Source organism: Orcinus orca, chromosome 14, assembly GCF_937001465.1.
Source record: "Orcinus orca chromosome 14, mOrcOrc1.1, whole genome shotgun sequence".
Taxonomy (NCBI): domain Eukaryota; kingdom Metazoa; phylum Chordata; class Mammalia; order Artiodactyla; family Delphinidae; genus Orcinus; species Orcinus orca.
In genome coordinates this window covers 67081981-67103690 of record NC_064572.1, presented here as the reverse complement: position 1 = coordinate 67103690, position 21710 = coordinate 67081981, and the positions used below count along the sequence as shown (strand labels likewise).

Genomic DNA, 21710 nt, shown 5'->3' with positions numbered 1-21710 from the left:
TGAGACAATAAGTCAAGACTAAACCCCGCTTTTGTAGATAAGAAAGGTGGGAAATGAGATTTAGAGGCACGTCTTGGGCTATACATTCATGTAAGTTTTAATAAGAGGAGTAAGATGGATCAATCCAAGTCACCTATATAAATTTCAGGTTTTTTTGTTTTTTTGTTTTGTTTTGTTTTGTTTTGCTTTTGCGGTATGCGGGCCTCTCACTGTTGTGGCCTCTCCCGTTGTGGAGCACAGGCTCCGGACGCGCAGGCTCAGCGGCCATGGCTCACGGGCCCAGCCGCTCCGCGGCATGTGGGATCTTCCCGGACCGGGACACGAACCCGTGTCCCCTGCATCGGCAGGCGGACTCTCAACCACTGCGCCACCATGGAAGCCCTAAATTTCAGTTTTTATTTGTTTGTTCCAACTATGATTAAGTATTAGAAGTCCGTGGGAGGAATTTAGAAAAAGCAAAGTAGGCTTTGCACTGTGATGAAAGCCTTACTGAAAAAAGGCTGGAAGAAATATAAAATTTCAAAGCTTTTCTTGGATAATAAGAAAAAACAAACCTACAGTATAGAAAGAAGGTCTTGTTAGGAAGAGTTTTCAGAAAATAAAAGCCATCTCAAAATGATTTTTAATTATATTGACTAAGACATCACAAAATAGAAGTCACTATCCAAGAATAGGATCAAATGTGGTCACTTAACAGAGGAAGGAGAATAGAGTTCCCGTGATCCCCAAGATTCCTTTAAATAATTCTGTTCTTCCTCTATTAAGTGACTACTTGGGACACTGAGATTGTTTTCAGTGCCTGGCACGCAGCAGGTGCTCAATAAATGTTTGCTGAATAAATTAATGGCTTAATGAATTAATGCTGGAGATGGCAGAGAGAAAGTTTTGGGGTTTGAAAACAGCATGGCCGGTGATCTGGAAACAGAAACAGAATTACCCCCTCCCTAGCCTGTGCCATCAGTGTTTACTAGTCAGCTGTAGCTATTTAAATTTGAATTAATTGAAGTTAAATAAAATTAAAAATTCAGTGTTTCCACCATACCAGTGGCTACTGTATTGGACAGTATAGATTATGGAGTGTTTTCATCTTCGCAGAAAGTTCTATTGGACAGAAATGAAAGAAGCAGAGGAGACTCTAGGAATCATGGATAAGAACCCGACCTTTACTTGTCAGCAAGCTATGCACCCTCCACATAGCCATCACTGGAGTTCCAGGTGGTGAGGAGGGAAAGGAGACCAAAGAAACAAAGGGAGATCCAAAAGGACCTCAGCCAAAGGGCTTGGGCACTGGGAGGGAAACTTCCAGAAAAGGTGGCTAGAAAAGAAAAGGTAACTGATGATTGGTTACTCTTAATTGACTCAAACCGTTTATCCAGTTTGACTAGTATTTGTTTCCTGTATCCTGATTCCCTGCCAGGGACATACAAAGGGTCGGCTGATATCTGGGGACAACAGAGGTAGAATAATTCAGAGATGCCATTAACTGGCATAGATTCAAGTATTAAAGTCTGCACATTAAGAGATGGCGACATTAGTAAGTTGACTGTCTATGGAGTTTAGCAACATTTACAAGACAGCAGAAAACTTTCTAAGTCACAGGGCAGATCTTGTCTTAATTTGGAGACACCTGACACGAATACCTCTTTGCAGGACTTCTATTGGCCCTGGTCCTCAGCGAGCATGCAGGTCTAGGAGCCGGAAGGTGATACATTTGGGTTAATTGATCTTCAAGTCCCAGCAACCAGCAGGCTTCCCCACAACCAAATCCTTGAATGAACAAAAGTGTGCTTTGTGTGTAACTGAAGTACACCCATAAATGGGTGTTGCTTTGACCAGACTGTTCCTATACTGAATCTCTGCTCACTCATTGGATATGAAGGCTTTTCCCCTTCTTCAAAGGGAACATGGCAGGTGGGTTGACCCATCTTGATCCAAGAGGATGTGAACTCACATAACTGGTCTATAAATTGAACAGAAAGGTAAACCCCACTCTGTCCTTCTAGTGGAGAGTGTTTAAGAATTCCTGCTGTTTTGGCTAATGCTGAGATGTCTATTGAGTAAAACTGGTGTTTTTAAGCCTGAGAAATCCACTAGAGGAGAGCTGATGGGGGCTGGGGGCGGGGGAGGTAGAGTGAAACACCTTTACCACTGATCTCTTCCAAAATCTAAAAGCATTACCTTCAGCGTCTAGAAAAACTCCCAGGACCAAGTTATACTTTCAAAACTCATCTGACAATAATTAATGATATTTTTACTTTACCCGGGCTTCCTATGAAGCACATTTCTATGCCACTGATACGTCTGAGCCCTACTATGTGCCAATTTGTAACAGAGGAGAAGCCTTTGGGAGGCATATTATTTATAGCAGCTTAGCTTTTGTGATTTTTTATTATGTACTAGATATAGATATTACTACCTTGAAAACATATAGCAAACCTACAAAGTATTATTGTTTTTCCATTTTACACATTAGGAAATGAGGGCTTAGAGAGGCAAATTCAATTGCCTAAGGCTGCAAATGTTGAAAGTTAAAATTGGGTCTGATTTTCGAGTTCGTACTCTTAACCAGCATATCTCTTGGTAGATGTATTACCTTATTCAAATAATGGTACAGAATTATTGATTTCAATTTCTTGTCTTTAATAAGTATCCTATTACATCACCCCACCTCTGGCCTGCAAAAATAACTTTTGAATACCTGTGGGGTTTGGTTTTCCTGATCAATTTCCCTCTAGAAACAGGAAAAATAGGGAGGAGTATAAAATTGTATATTTTGGCATGCAAATTTAAACAGATGTTGGATATCAGCAATACAAGATAAGAAAATATGTGTGTATGCATATATGCATAACCAGATTTCAGCTGCATTTTCTCCACTTAACCACCCTGAATGGGTGGTAAGCTGTAGAAAAAGATCTCTTAAATATTTGAGACCTTACTTTAGAAACTTAGGTGAGGTTTGAAAACCCCTCAAACTTCTCTTGAAGAGAATTAACTGATTTCATAGGCTACTCCTCATTTTCCTAACTCAACATAATTATAAACTGGGGAGCGTTCAGATTCTTAAGGTCCTTTATTCCCTGACCCTAAACCATTCCTGTTCTTCGCCAATGCCAAGCAGAGCTTCAGGGACAGTTAAAATCACCTGTTTAGGATGAGTTTAGGAATGTCGGTTACAGGAGGAATCAGCTCCCATGAATCTAGCCCCACGATTAAAACTGAGTGATGGTAGCACATACCTTTTAAATTTGTAGATCAAAAACACAGCCAGGCCGACAAACACCACTGACAAGAGCATAAGCATGGCTGAGCTGCTGTGCCCAGCACTGGAGTCCACCAGTGGAGCTAGGAAGAAAGAACAGACTTGCTCACTTGGAAGCTATTAGCTGGAGGGAGTATCTGTTGGAGAAAGGAAGCCAGCTGGTCTCCATCCTTATATCCAGCCTCCAATTGTCCTGCATGCTATCTGGGCAGAGGAAGCTTGGCTTCAATGATGAGAATGGTACCCCTGATCTACAGCTTCTTAGGGATCTGCTCTGCCTGGGGAAACTTGCTGCTCCTTGTGTAAACTGTACACAGCTAAGGCGAGTAGGAATAGGGCTTGAATGTTCTGTCTCTTAGACAGCCCAGTTGCCTGTCAACATGATTATAGGTGGCCCATTGGGAACTCCGGATTAAACACTGATGGAGTGTTTCAATCTCTTCCTCTATACTGTTGTGGTAAAACACTGCTGGATGGGTACATTTGGAATCTCCTCATCTGAAAAGTTTTTATTAATTAGAAACGTTTAGCACATAGGTTTTCCCAGAGAGCCAGAGGTGGATGCCCAATGGGACATGCCATTTTTAATCCTTTCACAAATCAACCACCTAAAGCTGGTCACTTTTTCTACTTAGAGTTACACATTATAAATCAAAGAGAGTTTTAAAGTTATTTGATCTAGTCTTCCAACCAAGATTCACTGAATCAGAGAATCCTAGAAATTAAGAGAGCCTGAGGACTACCTCATATAACCCCAACTGTTATAGATAAAAAACATAATAAAGTCCAAAGCCCAAAGAAATTGTAGGTTTTTCCCCAAGATCATCCAGGAATTCAATAGCAAAGCCGCTTCTAAGAAAGTCTTCTCGCCACCTTAACAGGAAGTCTCAAGAAAGATGTGATTAATCTTTCTTTGCCATCACTACACAAAGCTATTTACAGGCATTTATGGAAAAGTGTTTGGTAACTATCTCCTCCCTTTTCTCTCCAGGATATCAGAGCACCATACTCATCCTCCCCCGCCCCCCCACAACCACCACCACCACGAATCCCAACAGGCACTCACCTAAAGTCAGCTGTGTGACATACACAATGACTTGAATCCCTGGCTTCAGCTCAAACTGGACTAAATTTTGGTTTAGAGCGTTAAACAGCGTCTCTACAATCTGGGGAGGAAAAAAAGGGAGAGAGAGAGAGAGAGGCTGCATGGGAAGAAATGTCATGTGACGGTGCTCCCTCATGGAATAAGAAACCAGGGTCAATAGGCAAAAAATGACCACGTTCACTCAGAGGACAGGATTTTGGAACATTTTTATCCATTTGGCTCTCCCAGCCCCTAGAGCCCTGTGAAGCCAAGGACACAGCTGGTTATTATTTGCTTATACTGGAGAGGAGAGTGAAACAGAGAGAGGCGTGTCCACAGTCACCTAGTGAATTCGAGTTGACAACAGACATAGCGGTTCCATTCAACTCCCAGTTCAGTGCCTTTTAAGCCTGTATAACTTTCCATAGAGAGACCTGTTGTGGGTCCCAATGAAAGAAAGTCAACCGACCAACCGTTAGTTCTTTAATCTGAACAAGCAATATTCACAGGGTAGCGAAGCCCCTGCCAGGATTAAAGCAGGTACATACACCCCAGCCCACTCCTCTGCTGTTTCCCTTTTAGAGACAATGGGAGGCAAACATTAAAGGAGAAGCTGTCTCCTTTCTAGGGATAATTCTTCCTCTTTACTTTTCCCCAGCAAGTCTCAGAACGCGTAACATTGATTTAATCACTGTGTAATTCCCACGTGGAAGCTGAGGCAGACTGAGGCTGTTGTCCCTAACTCTTATCTCGCTGTACGCGCCTTAATATCACAGCTGCTATTCATCACCGTAATTACCTATTTATCTAAATGGATGGATATCGTAGCTTCCAAATATAGTTCGCACATGCCACTTCCTATTTCAGAGTAAAGAGGTCTTGTAAAAGCGATGAACGCATTGAGAAGCTGAATTTATATCTGGCCAATCTCAATATGCAGCCCTTCAATGAAAGGATCCGCTTCATTTTCCAGAGAAACTGACCACGATGGCACCTGTGCAGCTCGCAGAGGACTGTGGATGGATGTGGGGATGGGGTGACGGCCAGGTGAGTAGCAGAGGGATGCGGAAGACATCTGTACAACGATTAACTCGTATGGGAGCAAACGTGTTTGATTCGCGCTGATTTTCAGCAGCCTCCTTCTCACTTATTTCTACTTCTAACTTAGCATCACAGGAGCATGGAAGGGTAAAGCAAAGCACGGCCAGTTAAGACCCCAGCAAGGGCAGGAAGAGAAGGAGAACCATGGGACCACCACTGACTTCATTTCTGGGCTAGTACGCAGATCACAAGAACTCTATGGCATTTGATAAGGACAGTAATTCACGATCCCTTTTGGGAACGCTGCTTCCTTAGTCAAAGCAAGATGAGGCAATCCACCTCTTTCCAAAGACACATGTTTACAACCAGTTCGTTTTCTTCCTAGAAGCAGAACTTCTATTGACTAGGATCTTTAAAGACAGGAAGCACATTTTCCCAGAAATAGATAGGGAAACTCAAATTCCTCTCTTCATCTCTTTTCCCCAGAGCAAGTCATTGGGTGGGAGACATGAGCAAGTTGCAGGAATGGCAACTGTCGGAATGAATGACTTCAGGGGTACTCTTCTTGCCTGTGTAGCTGAATGCTCCAGTGTTTATGCATTTGTGTTTATTCTAGGTAAGGCTGATTGCTCTCCAAAGCCCTGGGTGCTAGACAAAGAGTGACGGTCTGATGGACCCATAGGAAAGGGCTCATCTCACTTTTTGGCTGGAAATACTTTGTGTCCCCTTAGATTATGAGGTGGAGGCAAGTCTCCTACCAAGTTAGTTTTCTTTCACTTACTTGTTCCAGGTCGCCTTCATTGCCTTTCCTCCTCTCTGTCAAGTTCTTGGGGGGAAGGATGAAGAGCTCTGCGGAAGTGGGGAGGCCAGGGAACACGGCAACTAGGATCTGCTCTTCTGGGATGCTGGTTACCTGCAAAGATGTTTAGACCAAAGAATGGGGTCCTGGAGGAGCCAGTCTTCCCCAAGTCAGTAACAAGGATATGGACTATAAATTTTTTTAAATGCAGCATTTAAGGCACAGTTTCCAATATATATCCAGGCTTCTTTTCTGTTTTCCCCTCGAACTGCTAGGTAGAGAATTATTAGTTTTACTTCCTCCTCTGCTCTTAGATACATTTGTACTGAAACTAAAATACTACTACAAATGATCTTCAAAATACTGTTTGCTGGCAATATTGGCAAAAGCTCCTCCCATATTTTCCATTTTTCTGCACTAAGGGGACTAGAGCTTCTGGTGAAAACATGAACAGACTGGCTGCAAATGAAGAATAAGAAGGTATAAACAAACATGGGAAAACGCAAATTAAAAAAAAAAGAGCAAAGCTCTTGTTTTCACTTACTAAAGCAGGATTTTTTGTTAAGTTACAGTAGCTAATACTGGCGAGGCTTCAATTAAGAGGTTTCCTCAACTGTTGCTGGCAGCACTAAAAATTGATACATATTGCCAATTTGGTTTTCAAAAGACTTACTGGAAGGTCATAAAAATATTCAGACCCTTCATTCAGTCACTGTAACTTGGAGTGTTTGTCCTAAAGAAATGATCCAAACTATAGGAAAAGCCATATGGAGGAAGAAACACTCAGAACATTATTTATGTCAGATAAATGGGGAAGACTCAAATATTCAAAAAAGTTAAGTAAATAATGGTTATACTACCATTAAGATGATAGTACAGTGAGGCAACGTGGAAAAACACCTCATGACAGCTGTATTCTGATCTATTACTCACATTTCTTTGGTTACAACTCTATAAAAATAAAAAATATACATAAAAAATAAAACAAAGCACTAAAAGTTCTGTTAAGATGTTGAAGTACTGAATGAATTTTTCTATTCCTGAGTGTTTAGGAAAAGGATTATATTGTTTTTGGATAAAAACTAAACGTAAGCTTCCGTCTGAAGGCAAATTCCTTAAGAAAACAAAACTCTGAGTTCTCCCATGTAAATAAAGAGTAGGCCTGTTCTTTCCTATGTGTCTCTGGAAGGTCTTTATATCCAGAACAAAACTTCTTCTGTCAATCCAGATACGATATATATAGTTTTTGACTTGGCTGAAACACCTGCCTCCTCCAAGAAGTCTACCCTGACTATCTTGCCTGCAGTGACCTGTTCCGTGTCAGTCTCTCGTCCCCAGCACCTCCAGATTACCATGAAAGGAACTTAGATCATGTCCACGGTAACATATGAGTATGTCTGTCTGCTACATTCTTTTCTCTGATAACTTCTTATTATATGTTTGTCCAGACATTCCAGGGGGGCGGGGGACGAACTCTGTGGCTACCTCATTGTTCCAAATGATGCCTGACCTGGAGGAAAGAATAGACACTGGACTGAATAGAACTGGAGGGATTGTCTCCCATTAGCTCAGCTCTGATTCTAATTTGGAACTAGAGACTGGAGTTAACGCTTAGGAATGTGATGCAGGAAAGAGAGAGTGCCAACCTGCAGAGAACTAGCAAGCGGCAGTCAGAAGCCCGAAAAGCCCTCCAAAGTGGGGCGGCATCCCCGTGCAGCCTGAAGAGGCTTTGCCAGATGCCTCAGTTTCCTCCTGGGAGGCAAGATGGCCTTGTCCTAACCAGCCAGGGGAAGTAAGTCTCAGAGACCAGACTGAGGTCAGACAATCACCCAGTTGAGAGAAGGGGATGAGCCTGTGAGTGTTGTGGCTGGTGTGACCCTGGGTCCCAGGGAAGAGTGGTCTCAGGGTGCATCACTCGGTTAGGGACCTTGGAGGGACCTAACTCCAGTCGTACAAAATCCCACACAATCCTGGATGTTTCACAGTCGAAGGTATACAAGACCAATTTCATTCTCATCCCTCTCTAGGAACAATCTCTATAAAAAGATGTGAGGTGAAGTTCTTGTGGACAACTCCCCACAGGAACACTCTCATATCATTCTCTTTTATTGGTGCTTCTTCCTTCCTGGCAGCTCCTTCTCCGTGTCCTTCCCTGGATCTTTCTCTTCTGCCTTGGGAAGCATTAGCATCCATCTCTGCCCTGGCCCCTCTCCCTCTCAGGGTGGGGTGCGGGGGATCTAAAGAGCTCCACAGCCTCAGTTCCCACATTGCTACCTCCCACGGAAACCTCACTCGATCCCCAATCCATATCCTCAACTCTCTTGCTTATCTTCATCCAGTTGTTTCTCACGTGCTCCAAATTCATATAAAAGACCAAATGATTACTGTTCCCCAAGCATGTTTCTCCTACACAGTCACCATCTTGATCAATGGCAAGGAAAACCCTCTCCTTCCTACTCTTAAAATCAGAAAGTTTCTCCCTCCCTCCCATCCACACTGTATTTTATTAGTCACCAATTCTACTGCTCAACTGCCTAAGTAGCCTTTGAATCGTCCCTTTTCAGGATCACAGTAGTCTTTTAACTGGTCATCTTTTGTGAAATCTCCCCCTACACTATTCACTTTCCCACCTCTGGAGCCCATCCTCTGTATTGCCACCAGAATGGGTGTCTGAAACATAAATCTATTGCCAGAAATTTTTACCTATATTGGGTTGGCCACAAAGTTCGTTCCGGTTTTCCTGTAACATCTGACGGAAAAACCCAAACCAACTTTTTGGCCAACCCAACATAATAAAGAAAGAACACTTTCCAGAGCCTACGGGATGTATGTCAAACCCCTTTTGGCTTCTCAGACCCTTTACAAACTGACCAATCCATCCCTGCTCAACATCATTCACACCTGCCCTTATAACCTATAGATTGGCTGCACTAAACTGTGATGTCCCAGATATGCTGTGCTTTCCACGGAGCCTGGCTTTGCACACGCTGTTCATTCTACCCGAAAGACATCATCCTCTCTCTGTTAACTACTATTTATCCTTTAAAACAGAGTTCAAGTATCCCCTCCAAAGACTATTCTAACAGTTCACAAGTATTTACTGAACCACAAATGTGTGCGAAGCCTGAACTTTCCTGGACAGAGTGAACTGCGCTTTTCTCTGTGCTCTTTTGAAATGCTGGCCATGACTCTACCATAGAACTAGCTGCATATTACACTTATCTCTACATTTGAATTGACCATGTTTTATTCGCTATTATAGTCCAGTGCCTAGGTGTGAGCAAAGGGTTAACAAAACCCTTTCAACTTTCAATGTTGTCTTAAGGAAAATATGACCTTGGGCAAATTCTATAACCCCAGAGTCTGCTACCATGCTCTGTTTCCTGACCTGCAGCCTTCTGATGGCCACATATGGTCAGTGGGAGTCTTGAAGTCTGAGTGGTTAAAAAACAACAAAAGCAAACAAACAAGCAAAAAAACCCCAAACCTTGGTGGGCAAACAGCCAACTAAATGAATGATATTAGTAAAGACTCAATGAGGGGCCCAGCCATCATTTCATGAAAGGGGTCAATTTGCTACCTTAGAAAACTTTAGGATTAAGATGGGGTCAATTTCCCATCCTTGAACACCGGATTGATTCTCTGTCTCTGTCTCTCTCCACCTAATCTCTCCATCTTTACTTCCCATCCTTCACTTCTCCCATTCTTCTTTTCTCTCTCTCTTTTTACAGAGAAATAATCTTTACTTAACTGCGGAACGGTGGTTTGCATCCATGAAAATGTATTCTGGACCACAGCATCTTGTTCTTTATTCATAAACATTTAAGCAAAGAAAAAGCCAACTTACTTTCACCAGAGCCCGCTTGATCACATTGGCAATATCTTGCCTCCACTCCGGAATGTCAGGATTGTGGTAATCCAGATTAGGAGAGAATGATAAGAGTTGGGACTGAAAGTATTCTGCAAGGAGAGAGCGTGTGTGAGTGAGGCTGAGAGAGGGTGTGATAGGCAAGGGGACTCCATGATCACTGTGCTTTAGGGAAAGGGCACAGTCTTTCATGTGGTCTCATCTCAAATTCCTTCCTTTCAGCCTGTCTCTTGGCTTCTAAAAAAAAGTGGCATTTGGTGACTGGAAGTAAATTTGTGCTCCTACCATTTTTGTTTGTTTTTAAAATCTTAAGGACTTCTTCTTGTAAATGAACATTATCTGAAATGCAAGAAAATTGTGCAACTCCAGAAGAAGGGGACTTTTGCTGCTGCAGGTGGTATCATGCAGTGGCAACAATAAAGCATTAATAAATGGGCTAGATTAGAATGAAGCCTTTTCTTATCCTTCCCTTAGTTCCATGGACCCTGCTAGAAAAACTGCCTCAGGGGCTTAGAAAACAGGTCAAAACCCTGTATCTAGGGTGTGGGTAACATTCAGTTTCTCAATCTGATTGGTAGGTACACAGGTGTGTCCACTTTGTGATAATTCATGAAGCTAAAACACTTATGATCTGTGCACTTCTCTGTATTTAAAAAGAATTTTTTAAATTGAAGTATAGTTGAGGTACAGTGTTGTGTTAATTTCTGCTGTACAGCAAAATGACTCAGTTGTATACATACTTTTTAATATTCTTTTCCATTATGGTTTATCCTAGGAGGTTGGATATAGTTCCCTGCGTTATACAGTAGGACCCTGTTGTTTATCCATTCTAAATGTAGTAGTTTGCATCTAATAACCCCAAACTCCCAGTTACATTCCGATAAAAATGTTTACTTAAAGTCTTCCAGGTGCCCGATGAGAGAGGCTGAGCCTCGAGTTTGCAGAGTTGTAGGAAAAGGCACTCACCTGGGGTGAGGTGGAAGAGATACAGACTGAGTCAGAGGATCACATGCCTCACTCAGTACAACTTTCTGGAAAACCCTGGTATAGTGGCTGTTTTTAGCGTATGTGGGAGGTTTGTGGGATGGTGGTAGAAGCACAATTTGATTTAAAAGAAATTTAATAATTAAGAGTGGTTCTCCAGGACTGAGAACAGAACGGTGGCCCTATTTACCACTTTCCCGCCTTGCTGTGTCTTTCTATTCTCAGCCTTAGTCTCAGCCTTTGCAGCCAAAGATCAGAATCTCAGACAACAAAGAAAACATAGCAGTTATGTGTAGTTCATCCCAGTACCTAAGCTGTGAGTTCTTCAAGAGCAGGGACCATGTCTCCTCCAGCTTTTGAAATCACTGGTCCCCATCCTAACAAAGAATGGATGCCACATGTGTGTGAGAGATACCTTGGCAGGTCATCAGATCTAGATGCTTCTATGATAGTCTTTCCAGCTCAGCATTCCTTCAACTTATGATACATCTCTGTCTAATGAGACCATCAGGTTTTGATGCAGACACATCACAGAAGACAAGAAATGCCTGTCCGTGATCTGCTTCTCTAACAACCTCCGTATCTATTCAAGAACAAGGTAAGAAGTAGGTTTGGATACCTTTTGTGGACCTACCTAATTTTCCTATGCCCTGGGCCATTTCCAAAGCAGTCAGCGATTGCTGCTATGGTGTATGGAGGGGATTGGCTGGGCAGGAAGGGGCATCACGGGGCTTACCGTGAACTGCGATATCTTTTGTGTCCTGGATGAGGGCATTCCCAGCAGCCACCTGGACAGTGATGGTATTGGTTCCCTCTGCTAGGAATGTGAAGGAAATGCTGCTGTCCAAGGTGATGAGGGGCTAAAAGAGAGAAGCAGGAACACTTATTTAGTCCTTTATGGGATATCCGATTCCCTCCTTTCCTGTAAATCTCAGACTGTCACCAATCTGCATAGCATTTGCATATCCCCAAGGGATCCTAACTTGAAAAAGGAAAAAAAAACGCACAGCTTTCTGAAACTGTGATTGTATATCCAGTATCCAGGAAGAGCATTAATATACTTGAAATGCTCTGTAAAATGTTAATTCTGAGAGATGAAAATAAGACTGGGCACCCTGGATTTTGCACGTCATTCTACTCCTTCTCCTGGGGCAAAGTAGAAGCATCTTTTGTAATCTATTCCCAGTGACTCTGGGAATAGGCGATCACTTTTCTCTTTTCCTCTAATATTCCGTGTCACTTATATTTTCATCCTATATTCCATCGGGCTGTAAGATTTTTCAGAGAAGCGACCACATCTTATTTATTTCTGTATCAACCACCCTTGGCAAATTGTCTTACATCTAGCAGAATCCGTATATAACTTGGATGTATGGTCATATTATTGACATTTTGTTTGTTCATATCTATGTTTTCCATTGCAAGGCATTTCTAACGATTTAAATAAGTTGGGAAACATATAAACATGCATATCTGTGCTCACTTTTTAATCTTTTTTCCCTTTCTGTTTTCTTTCCTTGATCATGACAGACAGGGACTTGTCAAGGATAAAGAAAGAGAATAAGCATATATTTTTTCTTGGGAATTAGGATCTTGATAGAAGCAGGTGCTTACTGGAGAGAAGAGAATGCAGATTCTGCGACTGAAGAGTCATTATTCAGTGATTATCTTGAAGCCAGTGCCCTCTCGAGTTATCTGGTGTTTGCAAGGTAAGACATATTAGTAGGAGGCTTCTCTAAGGCAGCTCGTGAAGAGATGTCACAAGTGCAGATGAGCAGACCCCTCTCCTCTCTGTGTGTTAGGACGACAATAGGATAGAGTAATGATGTAGCCAGTTGGGGATGTGTAGAGTTTCCCTTTTAAAATGTGGGTATCGGCCAGTGTTCACACAGCACACCCGTGCACCTGGACCCTGCAGAGGCTCAGAGAGGCAGCTTTCAGACAGCGTCCCTCCTGCAAAACTGAAATTCCTCTCTAGCTCAGAATTTTCAACTGGGCCTCTGAAACAATCATTTGATTTCTTGGCTTTAATATTCTATTGCTCTATTTTATGACCAGGCTGATGGCTGGAGTTGGACAGGATTAGAGATATTGCCCTAAGCTTTCTGACACCCTTTCTTCTCTGCTTGCTAAATGAAAGAAAGAAGTGAGTACTGAAAGAGTTACACTCTTTATCTTAACTAAGGGTAAACCCCAGAGCCCAAGCATGCTTCTCCATACTTATGGCTCTGTGATGATGTGCACAAGGGTGTGGCCTTATTAATTAAATAACAAATGAGGTACACGTAGGTTCTGTGATGAAAATCAACTCCCATGGGCCAAAAGTGGCTGTTTAGTGTCCTGTGTTGAGAAGGAAGCTGAAGTTAAGTTGGGCTCAGCATGGCAATGTCAGCCACTGACATGGAATAAAGGAAGAATGTGTGCCACTGAGTTACCACCTTTAGTGTAACAAGAACAGAGACTTGATACTCTGGCTCTGTTACTATTTTAATGAATTACCTTGGGCAAAATTTGTCCCCACTGTGTGCCTTAGGTCTTTATCTTTTAAATTAAAGGTTTGGGTTAGAAGTTGTGAGGACTCATTCAGGAATCAGAACACATAGGACTGATGAATGGCTTTCGGCAAATTTTCTAGTTCCTACTAGTCAACTCATTATGACTTACCTGTCAGAATACCTTCAACTGCTTCAGTACCTAGGTCATATTCTTTGGAAGGAAAATGAGATACCTCGATATACCAAACACAATGGCTAAATTTTCTTTAAAAATAATAATATCAAATATTATTGAGGATGTGGAGCCACTGGAACTCTCATCCATTTTTGGTGGGATGTACAATGGTGCAACGATGTAGGAAAAAGTTCAGTTTTACAAGAAATTGTGACAATTTTTTCCAAAGTACTTGTAACATTTTATATTTATGACTTAGCAATTGAAGTCCTGGGGATTTAGTCAAGATAAAAGAAAATATCCACAAAGAAAAGAACATGTTTATAGCAGTACATTCATACTAGCCAAAAACTGAAAAGAACCTAGGAGAATTTATCAATAGGAAAATGAATAAACAAGTCATAGTATATGCATATAATGAACAGAAAAGAACAAATATTGATATATACAACAGTATGGATAAGTCCCAAAACCATAAGAAATGAAAGAAGCCTTATATGAAAGAATTAACGTGGTATGATTACATTAAAAGAAGTTCTAGAAAAGGCAAATCTAATTCATGACGAAAAAAATAGGGACTGGTTCTGGGGGCTGGGGTGGGAATTGACCAGGGGCATGAGAGAACTTTTGGGAGTGATGCTAATACTATATATCTTGATAGGAGTTTGGGTTACAGGTATATGCCTTTGTTAGAACTCAGGAGCTACACACTTCAGATCTGTACATTTCACTGTTGATACATTTCATACCCCCCGGGGGAAAAAGTATAAACAAATAAAGGACTCTAGCTAATGATTTGCCACCTAAAGCATTTAGGACAAGGCATGTAAGTGTCTGAAATAAATCAAAATTTAAGATCCGTTGATGGCTGAACAGAGGGATGGACAGATAAACAGACATGATAAAACAAGCACAGTAGATGTTAATGATAGAATACAGAGGGTGGGTGTGTGAATGTTCACTTCAACTTTAGTTTGTGTTTGAAGTTCTTAATAATAAAATGTTGGGAGAGAAACAAAACAAAAAAGCAGTAAATGATGTGGTGTTTTTTTTTGTTTGTTTGTTTGATCCCATGAATTGCTCTGCCCATAACTGTATCACATTGTCCTTCCATTTTGGTTACTGCCCTCAGCTATCTCTAATCTCTTCCCAGCTCTCGGCCCCAGGATACTTTTCTCCACTATTGGTTGTCTCTTCAGGGAATCTGCACGACTATCATGTCATCTTCTTCAGCTTTCAGGGGTCTACATGGCCCCGGCTCTCCTTTCTCTGCACACTCGTCTTATCTTAGGCTTGGGTGATGGTGCTGTACCAGACAATGATATCTCTTTCTGAGAGGAGTGGAATTCCTCCTGTCCCAGCAGATTTGATCTCCTCTCTATCTGGCTGCTTTCCTAGAAGATCCAGGAACCAAACAAGGATGCACGTCTGCAGGACAAGGGAATGCCATCTGAGGTGGGAGGGAGCACGCCATCCCACCAGCCGGTCAGGGCTCTGAGCCACAGCAAACAAACTGTGTTGAATGTGAACACTTGGCCCCCAGGTAACAGGCCCCAGGCTTCCACCCTAGGGAAATGGCAGAAGCTAATTCTGTTTTCCAAATTGCTTTTGTTTTTCATCAGCTGTTGTGACATCATGGCTGATTTCACCTTCCTCGCAAAGCTGGAACACTCCACGGGATTCTTGAGTTCTTTGCCACCCATGTCTAGTGCACAACACTAAATTAAATCAAGTATTTTAAGGTTCATTTACTAACTCTACTAGGCAAGCAGACACATTTATTAAGCCAGAACTCTGTTAATCCCAGCAAATTGGCCTGTTAGAGCCCCACAGATGCAACAGGCGGCCGATTGACTTCTCCGTGTTTTGTCCAAGCTGCAGGGCCAGCCCACAGCAAGGCCCATGTCCTGCCTAGGCTGCAGGCTGCATCCCTGCCCACAGAGGATCCCTCATGTGCAACAGGTCATGTATTACCCACGAAGCCCAGCAAGCCATCAATGAAGCTCTGAGTAACTAGTTAGGAGATTCCCACGTGACTAATGGATCAGGGAGCTTCAGGGAAATGTCTGGATGCAGCCTACACCAGATTCCCAATACATAGTAAGTCAAGTTAATATCGAATATTATAAAATCCCCACAATTTAAATGTATACCTTGATAAAACCTTCCATTCCTAAATTGGACAGACTATGTAATTACAACACTTGCCTCACTTAAAACCTTCAGAAGATTACATATGTGGAAAGTGCTTTACTTTATGAAGTGGAGAAGGCAAGATATATAAGTGTGGATATGCTATGATGAGAACTACATGAGAGAAAAGTCTAAAATACATAAAAAGACCAAAAATAAATAAAGTAAATAGTACCTAAATATGTGTTATGACTATGGGAGTATTTTGAAAATTTATAGTTTTGGGGAAAAAAAATTCCCTCAAACACACACACACACACACACACACACACACACACACACACACACACACACACCTGTAAAAACTCTTCAAAAGTATCTCATTGTTGAAAATATCACTGTCCATGAATCTGGTTCTATCTTCCACTATCCTATCCTAAATCTAAGTTTCTATGACAAACTAAAACACATCCGGTTATGTCATTCAAAGCCATTTGTCATCTATCCTCCCCAGTTTTAGTTTTTTATGCAATTTCTCCCCAAATGAATCCCTCTTTCGTAGTGTCTGTCTACACAGAACACAAACAGGCCCAAAGCCTGACCAGTGGGCACAAATCCCTCCCCCTCCTCTCTGGCCTCAACTCTACCACTCCTTCAATGCCAGCTTAGGACCAGCTTCATACACAACTTGCTCCAAGACCAAGAAGCCCGGCATCCATCCCCCCCTAGGCTGCCTGGCTGGGCCAGTAATGTTACATTCCTATTACCATTCCTTACAGTATCTATTTTGGGATGTTAACCTCATCTTCTTGAATAGATTGTTTCTTAAGGGCAACAAATGGAATTTATACTGCTTTGTGTTCATCATAAGATTCAGCACAAAATGCAGGTTCTCGAGAAAGATCCACGGAGCTACTGATACAATTTAGCATCTCCCGCTGACAGACCTGTAGGTATATGGGCCTATAGTTGGATTTCAGGAATGCTTGCCCTCTTCTCTCTATTCGTACATCATCACACTTGCTCACCGATCATTGTGTGTGTGTGTTCATCTTGCCTTCTCATCAGGACTGTAATCTCCTTGAAGATAGAGACAAGATTGTAAGTGCTCTTCTGTTCCTAAGGGCACCAAGCAGAGGGGTGGTTTGTGGGGAGTCAACTGATTCTTATTGGGAGGTTGATTTAATCCAACCACCTGGGCAACCTGTCCAATCCAATTCACCTGGTCACAACATAGAAACAGACACACACAAACACATACACAGGGGATCATTTCTCCTTCATCAGTGATGTTCTGATGATTAAATAATATATATGAAGAGCCTAGTGCAAGGCCAATGCTAGAAAGAAATGCTCAAAATTAGTATTAGCTCCTTTTACAGATCGGTTTGTTCATCACAGGTAACCACATAGCTCGACACTCAGAGCACTCACCAAGACACCCAAAGACACTCATTCATTTGCCAGGAAAATACAATGCTCACTACATCAATTTCCGGGCACTGTGGCCACACTGATGTGTTTCTGTCATGGTGCTTGCAAAAGCACTGAAGATGTAACTCTTTTAAATGGATGGAATAACCATGCTTGAAGGTGGGAGAGAAATCTCTAGAACCATGTCAGATTTGCCACTGAGATGTAGATGCCATTGATGCAAAGGATGAGCACAACAGTGACTGGATGTGTTCTAAGCACTTAAATGTCATTCTTTACTTAATCCTCAGAGCAATATTAGAGTGTAGTAGCTACCAGTCTTATTCTGACATCACAATGAACAAAACTAAGGCACAGAGAAATTACCTGATTTGACAAAAGGCATGCAGCAAGGAGAATCTGAGTCTGGACCCCAACCCAGGTTTGTCTCATTTCAAAACCACTCTGTTCCAATGCCTCTAATGTACTATCATTCTCTTGGCTTTTGGGGAAGAAAAAACCAACTAGTAAGACCTTTGAGATCTTGGGTATTTGTACAGCACTTTATGCTCAAGGTTATAGATGGAAATTCCTAACCTAAGAAGTACTTCAGGTCATCCTCAATTAAAAAAATAAAACCATAATGCCATTCTGCAATTTTAAAATTTCCCTCTCATAATATAGATTAGATAGATAGATAGATGATAGATATTTCAAATAATAACTCAATGATGATCATGGATTAGATATTAGTATCCTTGATTTAAAGAAAACAACACTGAGCTTCAGATCCGGTGATTTGTTCAGACTAACAGATAATTGTTAGAGAAATAGAAACTAGGCTCTCCAATCACTTTGTCCACTTCTCTGTTGATTGAATATTTATTAGACACTGTCTGGTATTTCAGGCCTTAGAATGAACACCCAAAGAAAAAAATGGTGCTATAGAGAAACACTATCTTTGGTTCCTTGTGGTCTGTTGAGTTCATTGGGTTCCTGATGGCCAAGAACTGCCCTCCCTACACACAGTTGTCTCCCAGTAAAGATCAACAGGTGAACAAACACTAACAGAAAAGAACTCCCTGGCTGGACAGCCCAAACCTCACATCCTCAGAGGTGAAATGAACTTAAAATCCTTCTCTGATGTTCTCCTCCTAGAAGATTTTCTCTTTTTCTTTCACCATGTATGTCTGCTGGTGTTTAAAGCAGAATTTTAGGGTCTGTGATCTCCAAACAGGGTAATGCAGAGAAAGCATCCTGGGGCTGGGGGGTACATGGTAGATGGGAATTAGGAGACCTGGGTTTAGGTCTGGCTCGACAGCTAAACAGCTGTTTGACCTTAGGATGCTCATCTCACACAGGGAGCTTCACTTCTCTAATATACTAAATGGGGAATCTCATTAACTAACCTCCTACCTATTGTCTTGGTGAATAATAACACCAGAAATGCAAAAGCATCATAGTCTATACTAAGAACTTGAAAGTATACAGCACAAATGATGCAAACAGGAAATTGTCCCTTGGGTCCATAAATCTAATTCAGTCTTTTATCAAACCATCCTAACAGTCAGTTTTTACACCGAAATAGAAAGCATCCATTTAGTGAGTAAACTAGTCTGTGCCAGGGAGATACACAGTATCTTACTTAGTTTTCACAGAAATCGAGATGATGCAGGCATTATTCTCTCCAGTTTGCTGTTGAGTGAATTAAATTTTAGGCCAGATCACTTGATTAAGCTCACATAATAAACATGTAGCAGTGCTAGAAACCTAACCCTTGTCTCTCTGACCCCAAGGTCCGTATTCTCTCAACCACATCACGCTACCACCCTGGAAAAGAGCAGGATTTACAACATTGTAAATCAACTATACTTCAATAAAATGTTTTTTTTAATTTAAAATAAGAGCAGGGATGAATCATCTCCCACTCTCACCATGCAAAAGCTGAAGTTCTCTTCGGTCATCTCATAACAAACAAACAAAACTGGCACTGTTCCATTCCTTTTTAAAAGGAATTACTACACCAGCAACTGAATATTTATTTCCCCTTTCTTTAGATATCCAGCATTTCTGAGTCTGATATATCTTTCATAAATTTTTTTTTTTAAAGTAAAGGTCTAAGATGAGCAGTACCAATCACATCAAGAATGACTAAAGAAAATGCAAAGACAAAAACAGGAAGAGCGAAAACCATGCAGCCCTTAAGCTGAGGAACCCTCAGCCACACTGCTCTCAGCTTCTGTCGTACGAGTGTGGTTATCCTTGAAAAAGCTTCGTCATCACCAGTTGCCAGGAGTAGGGAGTATCTGCAAAGTCCAGAGTTTGGCCCTAAGTCCTTTCTTTGAGACTTGGCAACATCAGTACCATGCCTAAGAGGAAGAACGTCAGTACCTGGCCCTAACAGAGCACCTAGTAGGTCTTGCTAAAGATGCTTTACGTGCATTATTATCCCATTTGACTTTCGCCGCCCTGCCTTTAGATATCTAATTCGTGTTTCACAGATGGTGTCACTTAATTTCAGAGATGCTAAATGACTTTCTTGATATTATGCAGCAGGTGAGTAGAAAGGCTGGGATTAGAACAAAATGGAACATCAATATTAGAAATATTGGTTAGAGGGGCAAGAACAACCAGGTTTGTACAGATTCTCCAAGTACCCTTCCTTCCTTAGGATTATTTGAACTTTCCCTATTATAACAACGAACTTGCTGTAGGAGGGTATGTCATATTCAATTACGTGGATTCATAGCTTCATTTAAGCACCCCCTACTGCCCACATCCCCCCTCTGCACCCCCCCACCCAACATCAACACAGAAGTTAGAACACGGGAACATTCAGTATAGACCTAAGCACACACCAGTCAGAAAGGGCCAAACCTTTGTACTATTGCCGAACCACCAGAAATAGGTCAGGGTCCCCAGCTGGCTGGGCCACACAACGGCACTGATGTTGACCTCCTTGTTTCTTATGGCAACAAATGGAACTCGGAGATGAACATGCTCCACGGGACCTAAGGGAACAAGGAGAACAATGTCAGTGTTTCTATTCCTGGAATAAACAATCACACTCCCAGATTCTTAATCTTAACCTCTGTTACCATCACCTATAATAAAACAAGGATTGCAAACTCACAGATGTTGAGAAGTGTGTGTGTGTGTGTGTGTGTGTGTGTGTGTGTGTGTGTGTACTTGAAATGAAGTACCACGTATAATAGGGAACTCAAATCGGGCTTCAGATTTTTTCAGTGCCATCTGAATTTAATTTCCATCCGATAAGCCCAACCTCGAATGCTTGTGAACCTCCAGCCCAAGGACAAAGCTAGTTTACTGGACACTTAGTCAATAAATAGGAAGATAAAGCGTGGTCTCCTGCGTTTCTGCCGAGTAGCCTGTATTGTGATTGGGGGTCAGCGCATTGTAGGGAGGGCTCTGCCATTATCCTCAATTGTTAATTGGCCCCATCTTGTTCAACAATCGGCCATTGTGCCTGTCATCTGCAACACTCAGTGGGTATCATTCAGAGGCTCGCAAGGCTGTTTTATAGAAAGGAGAGAGCCCATCTCCCTAAATTGAAGGAGAAATAAGTGTCAGGTTCCCAAATAATAATTTAAAAAGCTGCTTGCCTAAAGGTGACCAAGCTTGTATTTTTTTTCTTCCTCAGAAAACTGATGTAAGCAGTCTCAGGTTCTAAACTAGCAAGTAACAGAATAGATTGGAACCCTATGCATACTAAGTGAGGATTTTAATTTAATTCATTTCCAAAATAACGTGAGAAGAGGAAAACGCTGTTGGAAAACGTTAGTGTATCAGCATTGCCTTTGTGGGTTAGATCGGTTATTTTTTAACTCTGTGGGATTTTCTCCCCCACCCTTACCCCTTTCTTTTTCCTTTTTGTTTTCTTTTTTTCCTACGTACTTCCTTTCCTCCCTTTCTTCCCTTCCTTATATCCTTCCTACTTAGCCAAATCCAATGAAAATCTTCTAATTATCTGTCCACACTAAGTCAGAGCACATTTCCCTGGTTTCCACCATGATGGTGTTGACGAGCTAAAGTGACTAAAGGTCACAGCTGTAGCATGGCCAGCTCTTTAGCCTGGGGGCCTTGAGTTCTTCTCATGGGTGGGACATTTTCCAGGCCACCCAGCCTTCACTATGGATGTCTTGGGTTATTTTGGAGACAGCTCAGTTTAAAGGGAAGAAAACAGATGGATACTTTTCACTTCTGCTCCTGTTTAATTTTAGATGTATGACCTTTTCCTCTATCTTACAGAACCTTGAGTCTACACAGACTGTGATGCTGTGCCCTGCCTTCCTGACAGTAATAAGAACATATGAAAGTGACGTGTGGATGTTAAAGGTATCATATAATTCATTATGTGCTGACACTGTTTCCACCACCACCACTACCACTACCACCACATCATCACTGTTCCTGTGTATCGTTGTGTAGAAGTCCC

At 41.8% G+C, this 21710-nt stretch overlaps 1 protein-coding gene across 2 annotated transcripts in view; it reads right to left on the bottom strand.

Moving 5' to 3' along the window:
- SORCS3 (sortilin related VPS10 domain containing receptor 3) overlaps positions 1–21710 on the bottom strand; it is a 585385-nt gene that overhangs the window by 5227 nt on the left and 558448 nt on the right. For both annotated transcript variants that reach the window (XM_004265871.4, XM_049696818.1), the window contains exons 20-25: positions 20132–20265; positions 11775–11898; positions 10034–10146; positions 6169–6300; positions 4329–4428; positions 3240–3345 (exon numbers count right to left, since the gene is read on the bottom strand). In XM_004265871.4, the coding sequence (XP_004265919.1) occupies positions 3240–3345; positions 4329–4428; positions 6169–6300; positions 10034–10146; positions 11775–11898; positions 20132–20265 (709 nt within the window). The remainder of the gene's footprint in view (positions 1–3239; positions 3346–4328; positions 4429–6168; positions 6301–10033; positions 10147–11774; positions 11899–20131; positions 20266–21710) is intronic.